This window comes from Saimiri boliviensis, chromosome 8 (assembly GCF_048565385.1).
Source record: "Saimiri boliviensis isolate mSaiBol1 chromosome 8, mSaiBol1.pri, whole genome shotgun sequence".
NCBI lineage: Eukaryota > Metazoa > Chordata > Mammalia > Primates > Cebidae > Saimiri > Saimiri boliviensis.
In genome coordinates this window covers 101,292,625-101,308,178 of record NC_133456.1, presented here as the reverse complement: position 1 = coordinate 101,308,178, position 15,554 = coordinate 101,292,625, and the positions used below count along the sequence as shown (strand labels likewise).

The 15,554-nt window shown below is 38.4% G+C and overlaps 1 protein-coding gene across 14 annotated transcripts in view; it reads right to left on the bottom strand.

Moving 5' to 3' along the window:
• NEBL (nebulette) overlaps positions 1-15,554 on the bottom strand; it is a 380,100-nt gene that overhangs the window by 26,126 nt on the left and 338,420 nt on the right. For 9 of the 14 annotated variants that reach the window (XM_074404950.1, XM_074404951.1, XM_074404949.1 and 6 more), the window contains 6 exons: positions 13,846-13,938; positions 11,869-11,961; positions 10,229-10,333; positions 9,055-9,226; positions 6,135-6,227; positions 4,807-4,956 (listed from right to left, as the gene is read on the bottom strand). In XM_074404950.1, the coding sequence (XP_074261051.1) occupies positions 4,807-4,956; positions 6,135-6,227; positions 9,055-9,226; positions 10,229-10,333; positions 11,869-11,961; positions 13,846-13,938 (706 nt within the window). The remainder of the gene's footprint in view (positions 1-4,806; positions 4,957-6,134; positions 6,228-9,054; positions 9,227-10,228; positions 10,334-11,868; positions 11,962-13,845; positions 13,939-15,554) is intronic. The other 5 variants (XM_074404958.1, XM_074404954.1, XM_039478641.2 and 2 more) reach the window with 5 other exon arrangements.

Genomic DNA, 15,554 nt, shown 5'->3' with positions numbered 1-15,554 from the left:
TTCTGATGTATCCTAAAATCTTTTCAAATTCATACAAACCTTTTGTAGGCATACTGTCACTTGTGTTTATGTTATAAAACTTACTGGTACATCTTGACTTTTTCTTCCTACCTCAGTATCTATTTTTCAAAACAGGAAATGTCCCTAAAGACTGGGCATCTTGGCCTCAAACAGGGGACTGAGAACAACAGAAATTTATAAATGACTCCAAAGAGTCAATTTTTTGGCCGGGTGCAGTGGCTCACATCTGTAATCCCAGCACTTTGGGAGGCTGAGGCAAACGGAACACTTCACGTCAGGAGTTCAAGACCAGCCTGGCCAACATGGCGAAACCCTATCTCTATTAAAAAAGCAAGAATTAGCCAAATGTGGTGGTACACACCTATAATCCCAGATACTAAGGATGCAGACTCAGTATCCTTAGTACTGAGGGAGCAGACTCAGTAGAACCTGGGAGGCGGAGGTTGCAGTGAGCCAAGATCGTGTTACTACACTCCAGCCTAAGTGACACAGTGAGACTCCATCTCAAAAAATAAAAATATTAATCTCGCTAGCAGTCTATTTTGCTGATCTTTTCAAAAAAAAAAAAAAAACAGCTCCTGAGTTTACTGATTTTTTGGAAGGGTTTTTTGTGTTTCTATCTCCTTCAGTTCTGCTCTGATCTTAGTTATTTCTTGTCTTCTGCTAGCTTTTGAGGTTTTTTTTGATCTTGCTCCTCCAGCTCTTTCCATTTTGATGACAGGGTGTCGATTTTAGATCTTTCCTTGCTTCTCCTGTGGGCATTTATAGCTATAAATTTCCCTCTAGACACTGCTTTAAATGTGTCCCAGAGATTCTGGTACATTGTGTCTCCATTCTCGTTAGTTTCAAAGAACATCTTTATTTCTGCCCTCATTTCATTGTTTATCCAGTCGACATTCAGGAGCCAGTTGTTCAGTTTCCATGAAGCTGTGCAGTTCTGAGTTAGTTAATTCTGAGTTCTAATTTGATTGCTCTGTGGTCTGAGAGACTGTTATGATTTCCATTCTTATGAATTTGCTGAGGAGTGTTTTACTTCCAATTATGTGGTCAATTTCAGAGTAGGTGCAATGCAGTGATGAGAATAATGTATATTCTGTGGATTTGGGGTGAAGATTGCTGTAGATGTCTATTAGGTCTGCTTGGTCCAGATCTGAGTTCAAGTCCTGGATATACTTCTTAATTTTCTATCTTTTTGATCTGTCTAATATTGACAGAGGAGTGTTAAAGTCTCCCACTATTATTGGTTGGGAGTCTAAGTCTTTTTGTAGGTAGTTAAGAACTTGTTTTATGTACCTGGGTGCCCCTGTATTGGGTGTGTATATATTTAGGATCGTTAGCTCTTCCCCATCTGACAAAGGGCTAATATCCAGAATCTACAAAGAACTAAAACAGATTTACAAGAAAAAAAAAATCCATCCAAAAGTGGGAGAAGGATATGAACAAACACTTTTCAAAAGAAGACATATATGAGGCCAACGAACACATGAAAAAATGGTTATCATCACTGATTATTAGAGAAATGCAAATCAAAACCACATTGAGATACCATCTTATGCCAGTTAGAACGGTGATCATTAAAAAATCTGGAGACAACAGATGCTGGAGAGGATGTGGAGGAATAGGAACACTTTTACACTGTTGGTGGGAGTGTAAACTAGTTCAGCCATTGTGAAAGACAGTGTGGAGATTCCTCAAGGACCTAGAAATAGAAATTCCATTTGACCCAGCAATCCCATTACTGGGTATATACCCAAAGAATTATAAATCATTCTATTATAAAGACACATGCACACTTATGTCCATAGCAGCACTGTTTACATTAGCAAAGACCTGGAACCAACCCAAATGCCCATCAACGATAGACTAGACAAGGAAAATGTGGCACATATACACCATGGAATACTATGCAGCCACAGAAAATGATGAGTTTGTGTCCTTTGTAGGGACACGGATGAATCTGGAAACCATCGTTCTCAGCAAACTGACACAAGAATAGAAAATCAAACTCCACATGTTCTCACTCACAGGTGGGTGATGAACAAGGAGAACACAGGGACACAGGGAGGGGAGCATCACACACTGGGGTCTGTTGGTGGTTGGCAAGGGAGGGACAGCAGGAGGATGGGGAGGTCAGGGAGGGATAACATGGGGAGAAATGCCAGGTGTAGGTGACGGGGAATGGAAGCAGAAAATCACATTGCCACGTGTGTACCTATCCAACAACCCTGCGTGATCTGCACATGTACCCCAAAACCTGAAGTACAATAAAAAAAATTAAAAATTAAAATTAACATTAAAAAGCCAACTTTTTCTTACATTATTTCAGTCACTGAGTCATCACCACCTATCTAAAATCTCCCCTACCATCTTTGAAAGAGTACGAAATTCCCCCTTTAAAAAAATGACTATTTCCTCTTACCCATGTGTTACCCTTAAATTCTGGCATAAATGCAAGAATATTTGCCTACACTTTCTTATAATGAGACATTTTGTCATTCAGTTTGGCTTAGGATAGTGTCCTCTTGCTAGAAATAATTAGAAAAGAGAGAAATGTAGGCTTGAGAAGAAAAAGAGGTGATTAACAGCAGCAGGTTTTTATAGCCTTGGAGGAGAGAATACAAAGAGACAGGTGACATGGATGTGGTCTGCGGGTGCAGAGGGAGTAGAGGCATCCAGGCAGAGGATCTCCGAATTCCTGGTCTCTACACAGATTCATTCAGGACCTAAATCAGACATGGATGACGATTTCCAAACTGATCTCCACTGCGGCCTCCTCTTCTAAACTCTAATTGCGTGTGTGCTGCTTCCACTTGAACATCTCAATGTTCTGTCCTATCTAATGAATGCTCTGTCCTATCAAAAACATTTTTCTCCCAAAGCCCCATGGCCTTGTTAATGTCCATCAGCATTCGCATCTCTACTCAAACACCCCTTCCCTGAGGAAGGATTCCCTGACATTAAGGCCAGATGGAGCCGCCCTCGTATTGTAGCCCCCATCCCACCCCCTCACAGGCTTGATTCTGTTCATCATTATGTACTACTTGTATAAGTGCTAAATGTCAAGGCCCCCCCAACAGCCACTAAGCCACTTACAGTGGATGCATGTTTCTTTTGCTCACTGCTGTGTGCATTGCCAGATCTAAGCTCTTGGCCAGTGCACAAACAGCAGTCAGTAAACATCTGGTGACTAAATGAATGCATGACGTGCTGCAGAAGACAGACATGAAGTAAAGGGTCATTCATGAAACAAAGACTCTCTAGTACATTCCCTTTGGAAGAGACATCAATTCCAAAATGCTGCATTGTGTAACAGTAAATAAGGCTGATCAAAATTAGTTCTTGTATTTGCTTTGGGTTTTATTTATCTCTTTAAATATCAATATTATTCTGCATCTAAAGAACCAGGAAGGACACTGAGGGGAGAAATCAGTGACCTCACATCCAAAAAAAGTAATCAGAGGCCGGGCATGGTGGCTTGTGCCTATAATCCCAGCACTTGGGAGGTCGAGGTGGGTGGATCACTTGAGGTCAGAAGTTCCAGACCAGCATGAGCAACATAGCAAGACCCTCGTCTCTACAAAAAAAAAAAAAGATAAAAATTAGCTAGGTATGGTGGCACACACCTGTAGACCCAGCTACTCAGGAGACTGAGGCAAAGAATCACTTTAACCCAGGAGGTGGAAGTTACAGTGAGCTGAGATTGTGCCACTGCACTCCAGCCTAGGCAACAGAGCATGACTCTGTATTAAAAAAAAAAAAAAAAAAATCAGGAAGTTACTGAACCCTTCATTAGCTATTCAGACAGACACAAAAAGGGGAGTCTCCTGTATGTTTTACCTACAATAAAACAACCAACTCTTTCACAGCTTCATCATCTCCTCAGCCACATTACTTTTTCCCCACCAAGGTTGAGTAGCTCAACCTCAAAATTTCCTGCCTTTGGGATTTCAGCAATATGGCCTTTGAGCTGAAAGGGAAATGCAGTATTGCTTTTTTTCTCATGTGCTTCAGTCTTTTCCCCTCCTGGCTGTATTAAAATACAACTGCAACGAGAGGAAACATTTTAGCCTTAACCTTTAAATACAGCTTTATAAGTAAAATTAGTTTAACATCCCAAAACGATTCATTGAAGTTCTAGCCTTAATCCATCAGCCTGGATGCAGAAAACAGAAGATATGGGGAAAAAGTGGGTATGTAAAATAGACAGAATATTATTAACAATCAATGTATTTCTCGTTACAAAAAAAAAATCCTCTCGTATCACAAGTATTATTCCCAATTTCTTTTGGTAAGATCTAACTCTGTCTGCAAGTTTATATTAATAGTTAAACATATACACATTCATTGTAACCTCTTAGGTACCCTAGTATTACTGTAAGATTGATTTTTTTTCCTTAATGAAAATCAGATACAAACTATGCAGAACTCAAGTTTCCACTATGACTGTGTAGTATGTATACTTAGCACATATAACTCAAGTAGTTATATGAGTGAAACAGACTCGAGCAGCAAATCTCAAGACCCTTTTGTCATTACAAATCCACTGCTGTGATAATAGTGAAGACGGGAAAAAACAACATGCAGAAATGCAAATTAGTAGCATTTCTTTTCTTTAAAAAAAAAAAAAAAAAAGGACTATTAATTTTCTGAAACTTAATTTTAAATTCTCAAACACACCCAGGCTAGACGTTCATGCAAAGGTGAAGAGAATGTTAAAGACACTCTTGTGACACACTTTAAAAAGTGAATCCATTTTCTTTGTGAGCGGTGAATATTGTTTGATACCTCCTTCATCAGACAGTCGTGTTATTTCACTGCAGCATGAAAAGCTAGGGTAAACCTCGGAGACTTCTGACCTGTCGTCTCCCAGACCCGTACCGAAAGTACTGCTGGAATGAGATCGAGACCAATGTCGCCTATAGTGACTTGCCTTTTCTATATTGGAGGGAAAATATTTACACTTGTGATTGACTTGAAAAGCAAAACCAACAAAAAGATTACTTAAAAGCTGTTTAACAGAGAAGAAAAACAATCTCTTAGTAAAGAATAACTCAAAATCTCAGCTCTAGGCACCTATTCCCAAACTTCAGCATGCATAGCATCAACTACATGAATGACTTAACTGTCATTTTTGCTTTTTAAGTCTCAATTTTAAAGGACAAGTAAGAGAGAAAATTGACAAGGACTAAGAAAACATTGATAAACTAATAAATTTTTGTTTATCGTAATCTCCGGTTTTCCTTTAAACTATCACCAGGTATATAGTGTTTGTTGCCTTTTCTTTATCTTTAGAAAAACAAATGACACCATTTGGCTAAACAGATGAATGAAATTGACTATAAAAGTACTAGAAATCCTACTTTGCCTTGGGCATTCAGCCTTATTAACATCACCAACTAAATAAAGAGTAGAAATCAGGGATTAGAGCAAGATCTAAATGACAAAGCTATCTATTGTTGAACATAACTGTGTAACTGTCAGAGAAAATTTGAAATGTCAAATCAAGCTATCATTCATACCCCAACTATTCATTTTTTTGCCTTTAATTATGAACTTGCAATCTAAGTTAAAAGTCAACTATGCTTCCTATGTAAACTATTCATTTTATATTATATAAAATCTCAAAGAAAACTTTAAGGATACTTGAAAATTTATTTTAAAACATTTATGATGCCCTATAGAAAATCTTTCAACTGTTCTATATATAATTCTTTAAGTCTACCTTTAAAATACTGTAACAGAACTTCATGAAACAAATTTCCTTTTTGTCTCAACAGTTTAGTGCATTCCAAGTAACTGCATTTGTAAACCCAGAAATTCTATAAAAGCATTCTTACTAATAAAAAGCTTATTTAAATGAATCTAGGACAGATTAATTAGTATATATTAAGAAGTTCTTTTGCAAGATTTTTTTCCATAAATGATTAATTGTATTTAAAAGTAACATAGCTTTTTTTTTTTTTTTTTTTTTTTTGGTTTCCCAAGTTCTCAGCTTGGGAATATACATTTCCCAAAACGTATATTTCACAGCACAATGAACCTCTGTAGTTCATAGTGGCTTCAATTTTGGGACAAAACCATATAAACGGGAGGAACTAAAAAGTGAGCAATACCAGAGAGCATGTGTAGACTTCTAGACTGAATATTGTCTTCCAGGGGATCAAGGTCGAAGATGGAGCCAGGGTCTGTGCGCCAAACTTTGAGGTCTTTTGCCAAAAGGAAGAAATCAACATTCATCAAGAAGGAATTAAATAAATAAATAAATATTTTTAAAGCCAGTACCCTAAAGAGTGAAGCCAAAGTTTGCAAAGGAATGCATATAAAAAGAAAACATAACAAACAAACTCACAGTGCTGCTGACTTCAGAAAAGAATGAAAATATATTTGCTTTCAAAAGTATCTGTTAAGAAATCTTTATAATCAAATTGAAGTTGCCTGGTCTATTCATTGAGCTGTCCTGCCAGATCCTGCTGAAGTAGCAACACAGGAGCACTTGAGGCAGCTATAGGTATCCCCCACAGCACCCCCTGAACCCCCAATCGCTCTTGCTCTCCACAGGCTGAAACAGGCAAAATGTTTGATTATAGTTTCTGATTCAGGACTTGTGAATAATTCATAGGAAACAATTGAGAAGTTTATGTTTAAAAAGCCAAACAAAAAATCTCCTTGCCTATAAGTATTTTAAATGTGGAGTGGTGGCAAGTCCGGTTTTCATTCTGAGTCTATGAGTGCAAACTAAGTGTATCCAATAAGACACATTTTTTTAAAAAGTGTTATAAGGAAGGCACACAGCAAGGAAATATGAATGAAAAGAGAAGTAAGATCAGCTGCCTGCTGTCAATGGACCCCTGCTATGGTCAGTGATCAGACTGTGCAAACCACTTTATTCTCCTCCTCTTTGAATAACTTCTGAATTCATCAGTCTCTACAACTAAAGAACATCAGATCTTAAAATGAGCTGTTTATTGCTGTACCAACAACTCAAAGATAAGAACCTAGTTATGGACATAGGGCAGAAATGCAGCTAGAGCAAAAACAATTTGTAAAACAAAACTGGAAATTTGCTCATCTGTTCTTAATTAATATTATGTAGTGCTGACCATATGCCAGGCACTATTCTCATTTAACACCTATTAATTTAAGTTTTGTAATTATCCTCATTTTGTAGATGAGGAAACTGAGGCATAGAGAAATTAAGTAGCTTGGCCAAGGTTACACAGCTCATAAGAAGTAGCAGAGCCTCCAACAAAAATAGGAGCAGCGCAAATTGGCTTAATCTGAATTACTCAGAAAATCTCTCAACGTGCATTTTCATGCCTGATACAGAAGCTGGCTCATTGGAAAGTTTAATGTTGGCCAAATGTACTTCATTTTATGAACAAAATGACGGCAAGTTTTCAATGGAAAACAGTTCTTCCCAATACGAATAAATCGACTTCTGCATTGCCAAGTAAATAACTTAGAGTTACACATATTTTAAAAAACAATCGTGTTCTCACTCAAAGGCAGGTGTTGAACAATGAGAACACAGAGACACAGGGAGGTGAGCATCACACACTGGGGTCTGTTGTAGGGGGCCAAGGGAGGTCGGAGAGGGATAACATGGGGAGAAATGCCAGATGTAGGTGACGGGGGGATGGAGGCAGAAAACCACATTGCCATGTGTGTACCTATGCAGCAATCCTGCACGATCTGCACAAGTGCCCCAGAACCTCATAATTTCAACCTCAATGGTTTTGAGTACTGACTTCTCAGAGCCCGAGGTCTAGACAGTCTCATGGTTTTTAGCAATGACCTCACCATCATTCCTGGCCTCTGATGTGTGCAGGACCTGAGGTAAGCTGTACAGACCTTAGCAGCTCCACTCTAAATGAGAGAAATCAGAACCCTTGCCCTATCCCTTAAGATAGTTCCATCCATTTAGCACAAAGCAATGAAACTCTAGTTTCATGTCACATTTAATGAAAACATCACAACTCATCCATCCAACTTAATGTGATCCTTTTAAGTAATCAACTCAGGCAGATCAGCAAAGTTATCAATTGCCTACAAAAATATTTGGAATCCTTCTCCGGAAAGTACTTTCAGAGCCACTTTAGTATAATCATCCAAACTCTGACTTTAGTACCCTGGTTTGGTAAAGATATCACCTTGTCAAATTTATACTTTCCCCACATAACTTACCTCTAAATGGCCTTTCACTCGTACCAAAAAATAAGCTCCTACTTTTAAAGATGAAGAAAACCTAACGCTGAGATTAACTGCGTGGCATATACTAAAAATATTCTTCAAGCTACATAACTATACTACATAATTCAGAGGTTTACTGCTCTGAAGGAGACAATAGTCTTGAGCTGTTGATACAGACCGAAAAATCAATAACCATCCTTCCTAGCCCTGCATTATGCTTCAGTGTGATCTTTTCTGGTATCTCAGCAACTATTCAACAAATATCCTACAACTTCCCCTGACTATAAGAAACAGCAGGAATAAAAGTTTGCTCTCTTAATTACAAGACTTTCAGATGGCTCCCAACTATTCCAGCCCAGAAATAATATTTTTTAAGTGAGCTATTACTAATATGGAATACCATCAGAATGCCCCTGGCATGTCTATTTGTGATAAAAGGACCTAGACGCAATATGGTTATTTCTGCCACTCATGCACGTGGTATCAACAGAACAACACATTGACCAAGGATACGGGCTAAAGAAAAACAGAATAATTGTTCAACCATTGTTATCACTCACATCTCTGCTGCTTCTTTGCTTAACAAGGAGGGACATTCTTAAGACTAGCAAGGTATTAAAGGCAGAACTTCCAATACTAGAAAATACTTGAGATGATACCTGGCAAACGCCAGAAATCCCATTCCACATTATACAAAAATACCTTAACTGTGGTCTGTTTTAAATTGAATACCATACCCAACATGTGATGAGGAGTCAGATGACCAAAGAGGGTAATTCTGAAGCTAGAGCAAGCACGGTCTTTTTGACCACACACACATGCCGAGAAAGACCATCAGCTTACCGACAATGATTCCAGGTCTCCTGTCCATCTCCACGATGTGAGGGTGGACCCCCTTATAGGCAGCATCGCTGACCACCTGGGTGTTCTTCCTCACTCTCTCTGTCACAGGATCGTCCACAACAGGAGTAAAGCCTCTCCCCTTTGTCTTTTCAAAATCTTCATGGTATTTTACCTGAAGAGGAAAAATCGTCATGCTGAAATTTGCTGATAGTCACCTATCTCATAACATTTTGATTAAATGACAGGCGTACACTGCACTGGCTGCATGCAGATTTTCTACATGTATGTATCTTTTCCAAATGTTCCAAAACCACAGTCTGAAGCTTCAGTTTCTTAGAATCGGAAATCAAATGCTGATATTTTTACATTGTTTTTAATCATTATAGCTCGTATCTATTTTAACTTATATACAAAACTATATATATCATTAGTGAGAGGTTGTAAAAGATACATATTCTCAAATCCTGGTTACTACCTAAAATATACTCACTTAAGTATAAATTAAATTTCCTATCTCTTAACCTTCAATATGCAGTAAAGTGATATCTATTTCCAGATAATCGTTCATAAAAATGGCATTTAAAATTAGTTTAAAATTTTATAGGTTATGATATATACAATTTTTAATATAGTTACAAAACTTATATTTCAAAATATACTTTTTTCACATCCTGAAATTAGGTCCAGGAGATAGCTGTATAACTGTAAATTACACTAGAAACCACTGAATTGAACACTTTAAATGGGCAAACTTTATGGTAGGTAAATTACATCCAATAATATAATTTAAAAACACACTTTTAAAAACACGTTTTTTTCATACTCTTTATGACATGCAAAGAGACCAAATTCTGTCTTAAAATTAAATGGAAAGAAGTCTACGCAAACGTCTTTCACACAATGCGTTTATAATACTCATATCAGAAACAAAGACACACCAGAAAAAGTCACTGAGAAAAATAATTTTATTAGACCAAATATTTCCATTACATTTCAGTGTGATTAGAAATGCAACCCCTCCCCCCCACACACACACACACAAAGGTCAGGCCAACCACGTTTCCATGCTTTGTTAGTTATCAGATTAATAGTGAAGTAATGCCATCAGTTCACTGGGTCTGGCCATTCCTTAGCATGTTTTAGTCATGAGAAGAACCATCTGGTTGTACCCTACCATTGAAATATGATTTTGTGCTTCTGTAACATGTCTCATAGCAGGTGTATCTAAAATCTGACTTGGTCTACCTTTCATCTGTTTATGGTCCTGGGTATATTTTACCTGCAAAGTAAATAGTAGACATAAGACAATGAAAAGAAAACACATGATAGAACTGTTTAAAGCTTTATGAATGAGTGAAACATATGCAACATACTTGAAATTATTTCACACGTAACTTTTTCAGGGAATTAAATTTTGTTCTAGAATAGCAACCTAAAATTTTATATTCAAAGATCTCCTTTAACACCTATTGCAAAATGACCTAAATCTATCAACTGAAAACAAATGTGTGAATGATCAAGAGTAACTAACTATCTAATCTGTAAAACCGGGCAGGCCCAGGGGCTCATGCCTGTAATTACAGAACTCTGGAAAGCTAGGTGTGAGGATTACTTGAGGCCTGGGGTTTGAGACCAGTCTGGGAGGTACAGTGACATTCCCCATCTCTACAAGCAAAAAAAATTTTTTTTAATTAGTTGGGCTTGTGCCTGTAGTCCCAGCTACTAGAGAGGTTAAGACAGGAGAGCTGCTTGAGCCCAAAAATTCAAGGCTGCAATGAGCTATGATTGTGCTATTGCACTCCAGCCTCCAACAAAGACTGTGTCTCAAACACACACACACAAACTGGTTATCATATTTAAGTTAAACAGAGAAAATCCAAAACTATTAAACAGAACCCAAAGTTTTTAAATTTCCCCCATTTTCTACCGTAACTGTTGAAAAATGCATACAAGCTACTCTCTATTTCTTTTTATTTCTTCTCTGCTTAGAGAGTAAGAAGTAATGAGGAACAACTTTAGTTGTTCTTCTAAGCAGCCACAACTTAAAAGTAATTTATGTTAAATACACACCACATCTCTGGACAGAAATGCCACTAGAAAGCTGTAAATTGCAAAGCCCAAATGCTGATTCTCAGGCAAACAGCTATTCAAGGTGTGCTAAGAAAAGGGCCTGTGTTCCTGACAGCTGCCCATCAGAACACTGCCATTTATGAAACTGATTAGGTGTAAGATTTGGATACCACTTACGGTGGACCTGAGGGCATTATGTACAATTCAGAATTGAAGCCCTGATACTCACTAAGAGGAAACACAATATTCAAATAAGATACTAATATGCACCACTGGACTTTAATGAGCAACTAAATTCTATGTTAAATGTATTTAAGGATTTTTTTTCTCTAAGTCTTCAGTAAAAGTATTCACCTCCTATTCTATTTTGCATACAGCATCTAACAATCCATATTCATTGAAGTATTTCAGTAAAATGACAATGATTTAATGCACACATCAAAGGCTTTATCACTTTCAAAGACACTGGCTAAAATAGCATAAATCGTTGTTTGAACAAACAATTCTAAACAAAACTTTGAATGTAACTCTAGGTCACATCTGGAAATACCGAAGAGCTGCAAGATAATGTAAATGTACCCAGCGGCAGCTTTTGGACATCATCTGAAATAACACATATATTTATTGGACATACCACAGATGTTTCTTGAAAATAAAGTTTCTTTTCACAAGCAAAAGAGGACCGCAAGTAAACAATAAATGACACATCCTTTGTGATAGTCTAAAATGAAGAAAACCACTTGCCGAGCTAATATTTTCTTGATTCTTCTTCACTCTTTCCATTTCAGGGGTTACACTTAAAGCAGTAGCTCTTCCCAGCTGACCTTTGTAATGAACCTATCATTTCAGAGAACAAAAAAATAGAATACTGTGAATCAATTCAACCAAGAGACTTATTTATTTAAGACAGGATCTTGCTCTGTCACCCAGGCTGAAGTGCAGTGGTGCAATCTCTGCTCACCACAGCCTTGACCTTCCAGGCCCAGGCAATCCTCCCACCTCAGCCTCCAAGGTAGCTGAGATAACAGGCCTGGCTAATTTTTGTAATTTTGTAGAGATTGACTTTCGCCATGTTGTCCAAACTGATCTGAAACTCCTGGGCTCAAAGTGATCCACCCACTTCAGCCTCTCAAAGTGCTGGGATAACAATCCAGAGGCACCGTGCCTGGCCCATAGTATTTAGTTTAATGCATTAACCAAGAAACTTTTGTAGGAAACTACAAAAAAAGAGGATATTTTCAGAGGTTGAGTCATATTTAAAATCTCAGCATCTTAAATCAATCTATTTCATTTCCTCCCATAAAAGAGTCCATGTGTACAAATCACTGTGGATGTACTCAAATATATAGGCATACCATCAGTAAAGTTATAGTATGTATTTAATCACAAAAGAAAATGAGAATAAATGTCTTCATGGATATTACTTAAAAGTATTCACCATAGACTGGTACTATATGGTCATGGTTTCTTAGGAATTAACTGTGGCAGAATTTTTGTAAAGATGTGTTTAAATAGGTGATTGTGGGCATCCTTAAAAAAGTCAGCATGTTCTTACTGGTCCATTCCTTGTCTCAATAACCGTGTTCCTTTTTGAGAGTAATGGCGTCACATCAAGTGTGACTCTAAATATATGGGGGAAAGAAGAGTGTCTACTTCTCTAAAACAAAGTGGTTAGGAAAAGTATCAAACAATTACCTGCCTTTGCATTATAAACTGGTTAAACGACTTTAAAGGTGTGAAGAATAAAAGATTTCTTTGAAGGTAATAGATTTCCAAATTTTGTCTTCCAAAGAACACAATCTATATGTTAATGACTTTAAAAGAGGATTTTCTCCATGAACTGCAACCATGAATTATATCAACAACAGGAAATTGGAGCAGGCCACAAGTTGTTATCTAGGTAAAAACTGCCAGCCCGTAATTAAGTGCCCCCAAAATGGTCCTGTCCCATATAACCTACTCAGCCATGCAAACATTATCATTTCTTCCTAGACGCTGCCTAAAAATGGAGTCATAGTTGTGGGGAGTGGAAGGTAGGGCTGGGAGGAAGTACAGTAACAAAACACATGCAGGCAGAAAAGGGAGCAAAAAGGTTTGACTGCAGGGCCAAGATGCCAGAAGCTACAACTGTGGACCTTGGCGGGCCCACATCACCTATCGGCTAGATAACAAGATAGAAAGGATACACAACCACCTGTCAAAAAAAGTCACCCTGGGCTGGTGGCACACACCTGTAATCCCAGCACTTTGAGAAGCCAAGATGGGTGGAATGTGTGAGCTCAGGACTTTCAGACCAGCCTGAGCAACATAGTGAAACCCCATCTCTACAAAAAATACAAAAATTAGCCAGGTGTGGTGGCATGTGCCTGTAATCTAGCTACTTGGGAGGCTAAGGTAGGAGGATCACTTGAACCCAGGAGGCGAAGGTTACAGTGAGTCAAATTGTGCCACTAAATACAGCCTGGGTGACAGAGCAAGACCCTATCTCAAAAAAAAGAAAAAAAAAAAAAGTCATCCTGGCGAGTCATGGGAACGCTGAGGTGGGGAACATCTGACTGTGCCCACAACACCGAAGTTCCTGAAACCTTTCAGGTAAGTTATTAGACAAATGAGAACGGTACATCAGCTCAAGGTTATGAAAATTCTGTAAATACGATCCCCTTGTTCACACAGGGACAATACATTTGATAGTAAAAGAGAAAATTACTAAGATGATCACACATTGCTGATGTTTTTCTGGTTTTCTTTCGCCCTCTTCAGCTCTGGTGGATCAGAAATTGCAGTTCCCCGTTGAAGTTCTCCCTTGTATTTTACCTATGAAGGATAAATAAGAACTTTAACAGAGAGCAGAATGGGCTCCACTAAAATACCACAGAGGACGAGGCTCAAAGTTAACACCATCTTTCACACATTTTTTGCCACGGTTGATTACATCAACCTTCATGTTTACATCTACGCCCACATTCCAATGGGGTTGACTTAGCAACCACAAGCTGTCAGTAGTGCTGTTTAAATAGGAGTGTTCAATAAACGCTTTCCTCTTCAATAGCAAAATTAACCATAAATTCCACAAATAAAAGTAATGGAATCATAAGGGAACGTGCTTTAAAAGAAACACCAGAATAAAGTTATTACAAGAGAATTCCTAGTGAAGTCCATTCCCTGTCAGCCTAAAAGGACCCCCATTTTTAAAAATTTTTTTGAGACGGAGTTTCGCCTTTGTTGCCCAGGCTGGAGGGCAAGAGTGCAATCTTGGCTCGCTGCAACCTCCACCTCCCACGTTCAAGCAATTCTCCTGCTTCAGCCTCCCAAACAGCTGGGATTACAGGCACCCGCCACCATAGTCAGCTAATTTTTTGTATTTTTAGTAAAGATGGGGTTTCACCAGGTTGGCTAGGCTGGTCTTGAACTCCTAACCTCAAGTGATCCACCCACCTCAGCCTCCCAAAGTGCTGGGATTACAGGCACGAGCTACAGCACCCAGCCCCCTAGAAGGCTTTTAACTCTCTTTCTGACCCTGGGGCTTCTGCCTTCAATAGAAGCTAAAGCTCTCTGACTCCTACCACCTCCCAGGGATATTATGAGGATAAACAGGGTGGAGCTTAATTATCTCCACCCGGGAGAACTTGCTCTTACAAAGTCTTTCAAAAGTACCTGTTTTAGAAAAAGAAGGCTTTTGATTGTATTGGTGAAAGTTCAACCAATGTTCAGTATGTTTCAATCTCAGCTCTGCCCTTACTAGCTGGAGGCAGGGGGATGGGGGGACACAGCACGTCCTCTGTCCTCCCCAGGACTCAGTTTCTCATATCTACCAATGAGAGAAACAAACGGTGCTGACCTCATTGGTTTCCACAAAACATTAGCACAGGGCCCAGTACACAGCAGAGGTGCCTTGTTAACTATTTTTGCTTTATTCACAACAGTTTATTGAATGATTGAAAATGTTTTCCATTTAACTTATAAGGTTCTTTGACTTGATACCATGTCTTAGAAAGCCAGCCAAGCCAGGTCTTCTTTTGCCCTGTTCCAATAGGTATTTTTTTTTTTTCTTTTCATACTGATATCAGTTCCACATTCTCCATTAACTGCATTTTTTTAAGAGATTTACCAAATGAACTATGAGTTCCTCGAGGACAGAAAGTGAGTCTTATCCATCTTTGTGTCTAGATGACCAGGACAATGTCCAGTACATTTGGGTACTTAATGAAGATTTGTTGAATAAGCAAACACAGCTAAGCTACAGCAACACGGGCCCAAATTTCCTGGACACAGAGGTTGTGCCCTTCAACACGGAAATGTGAAAAGGACCATCCAAAAATGCAGAGGATGTAAAGCTGTTCCTTTTGTAATTTTTAGATAGTTTCATTAAATCTGGAGATACTCCATTTATCATCATCATTAATATTGCAGTTGTTGAACTTTACAAAAGA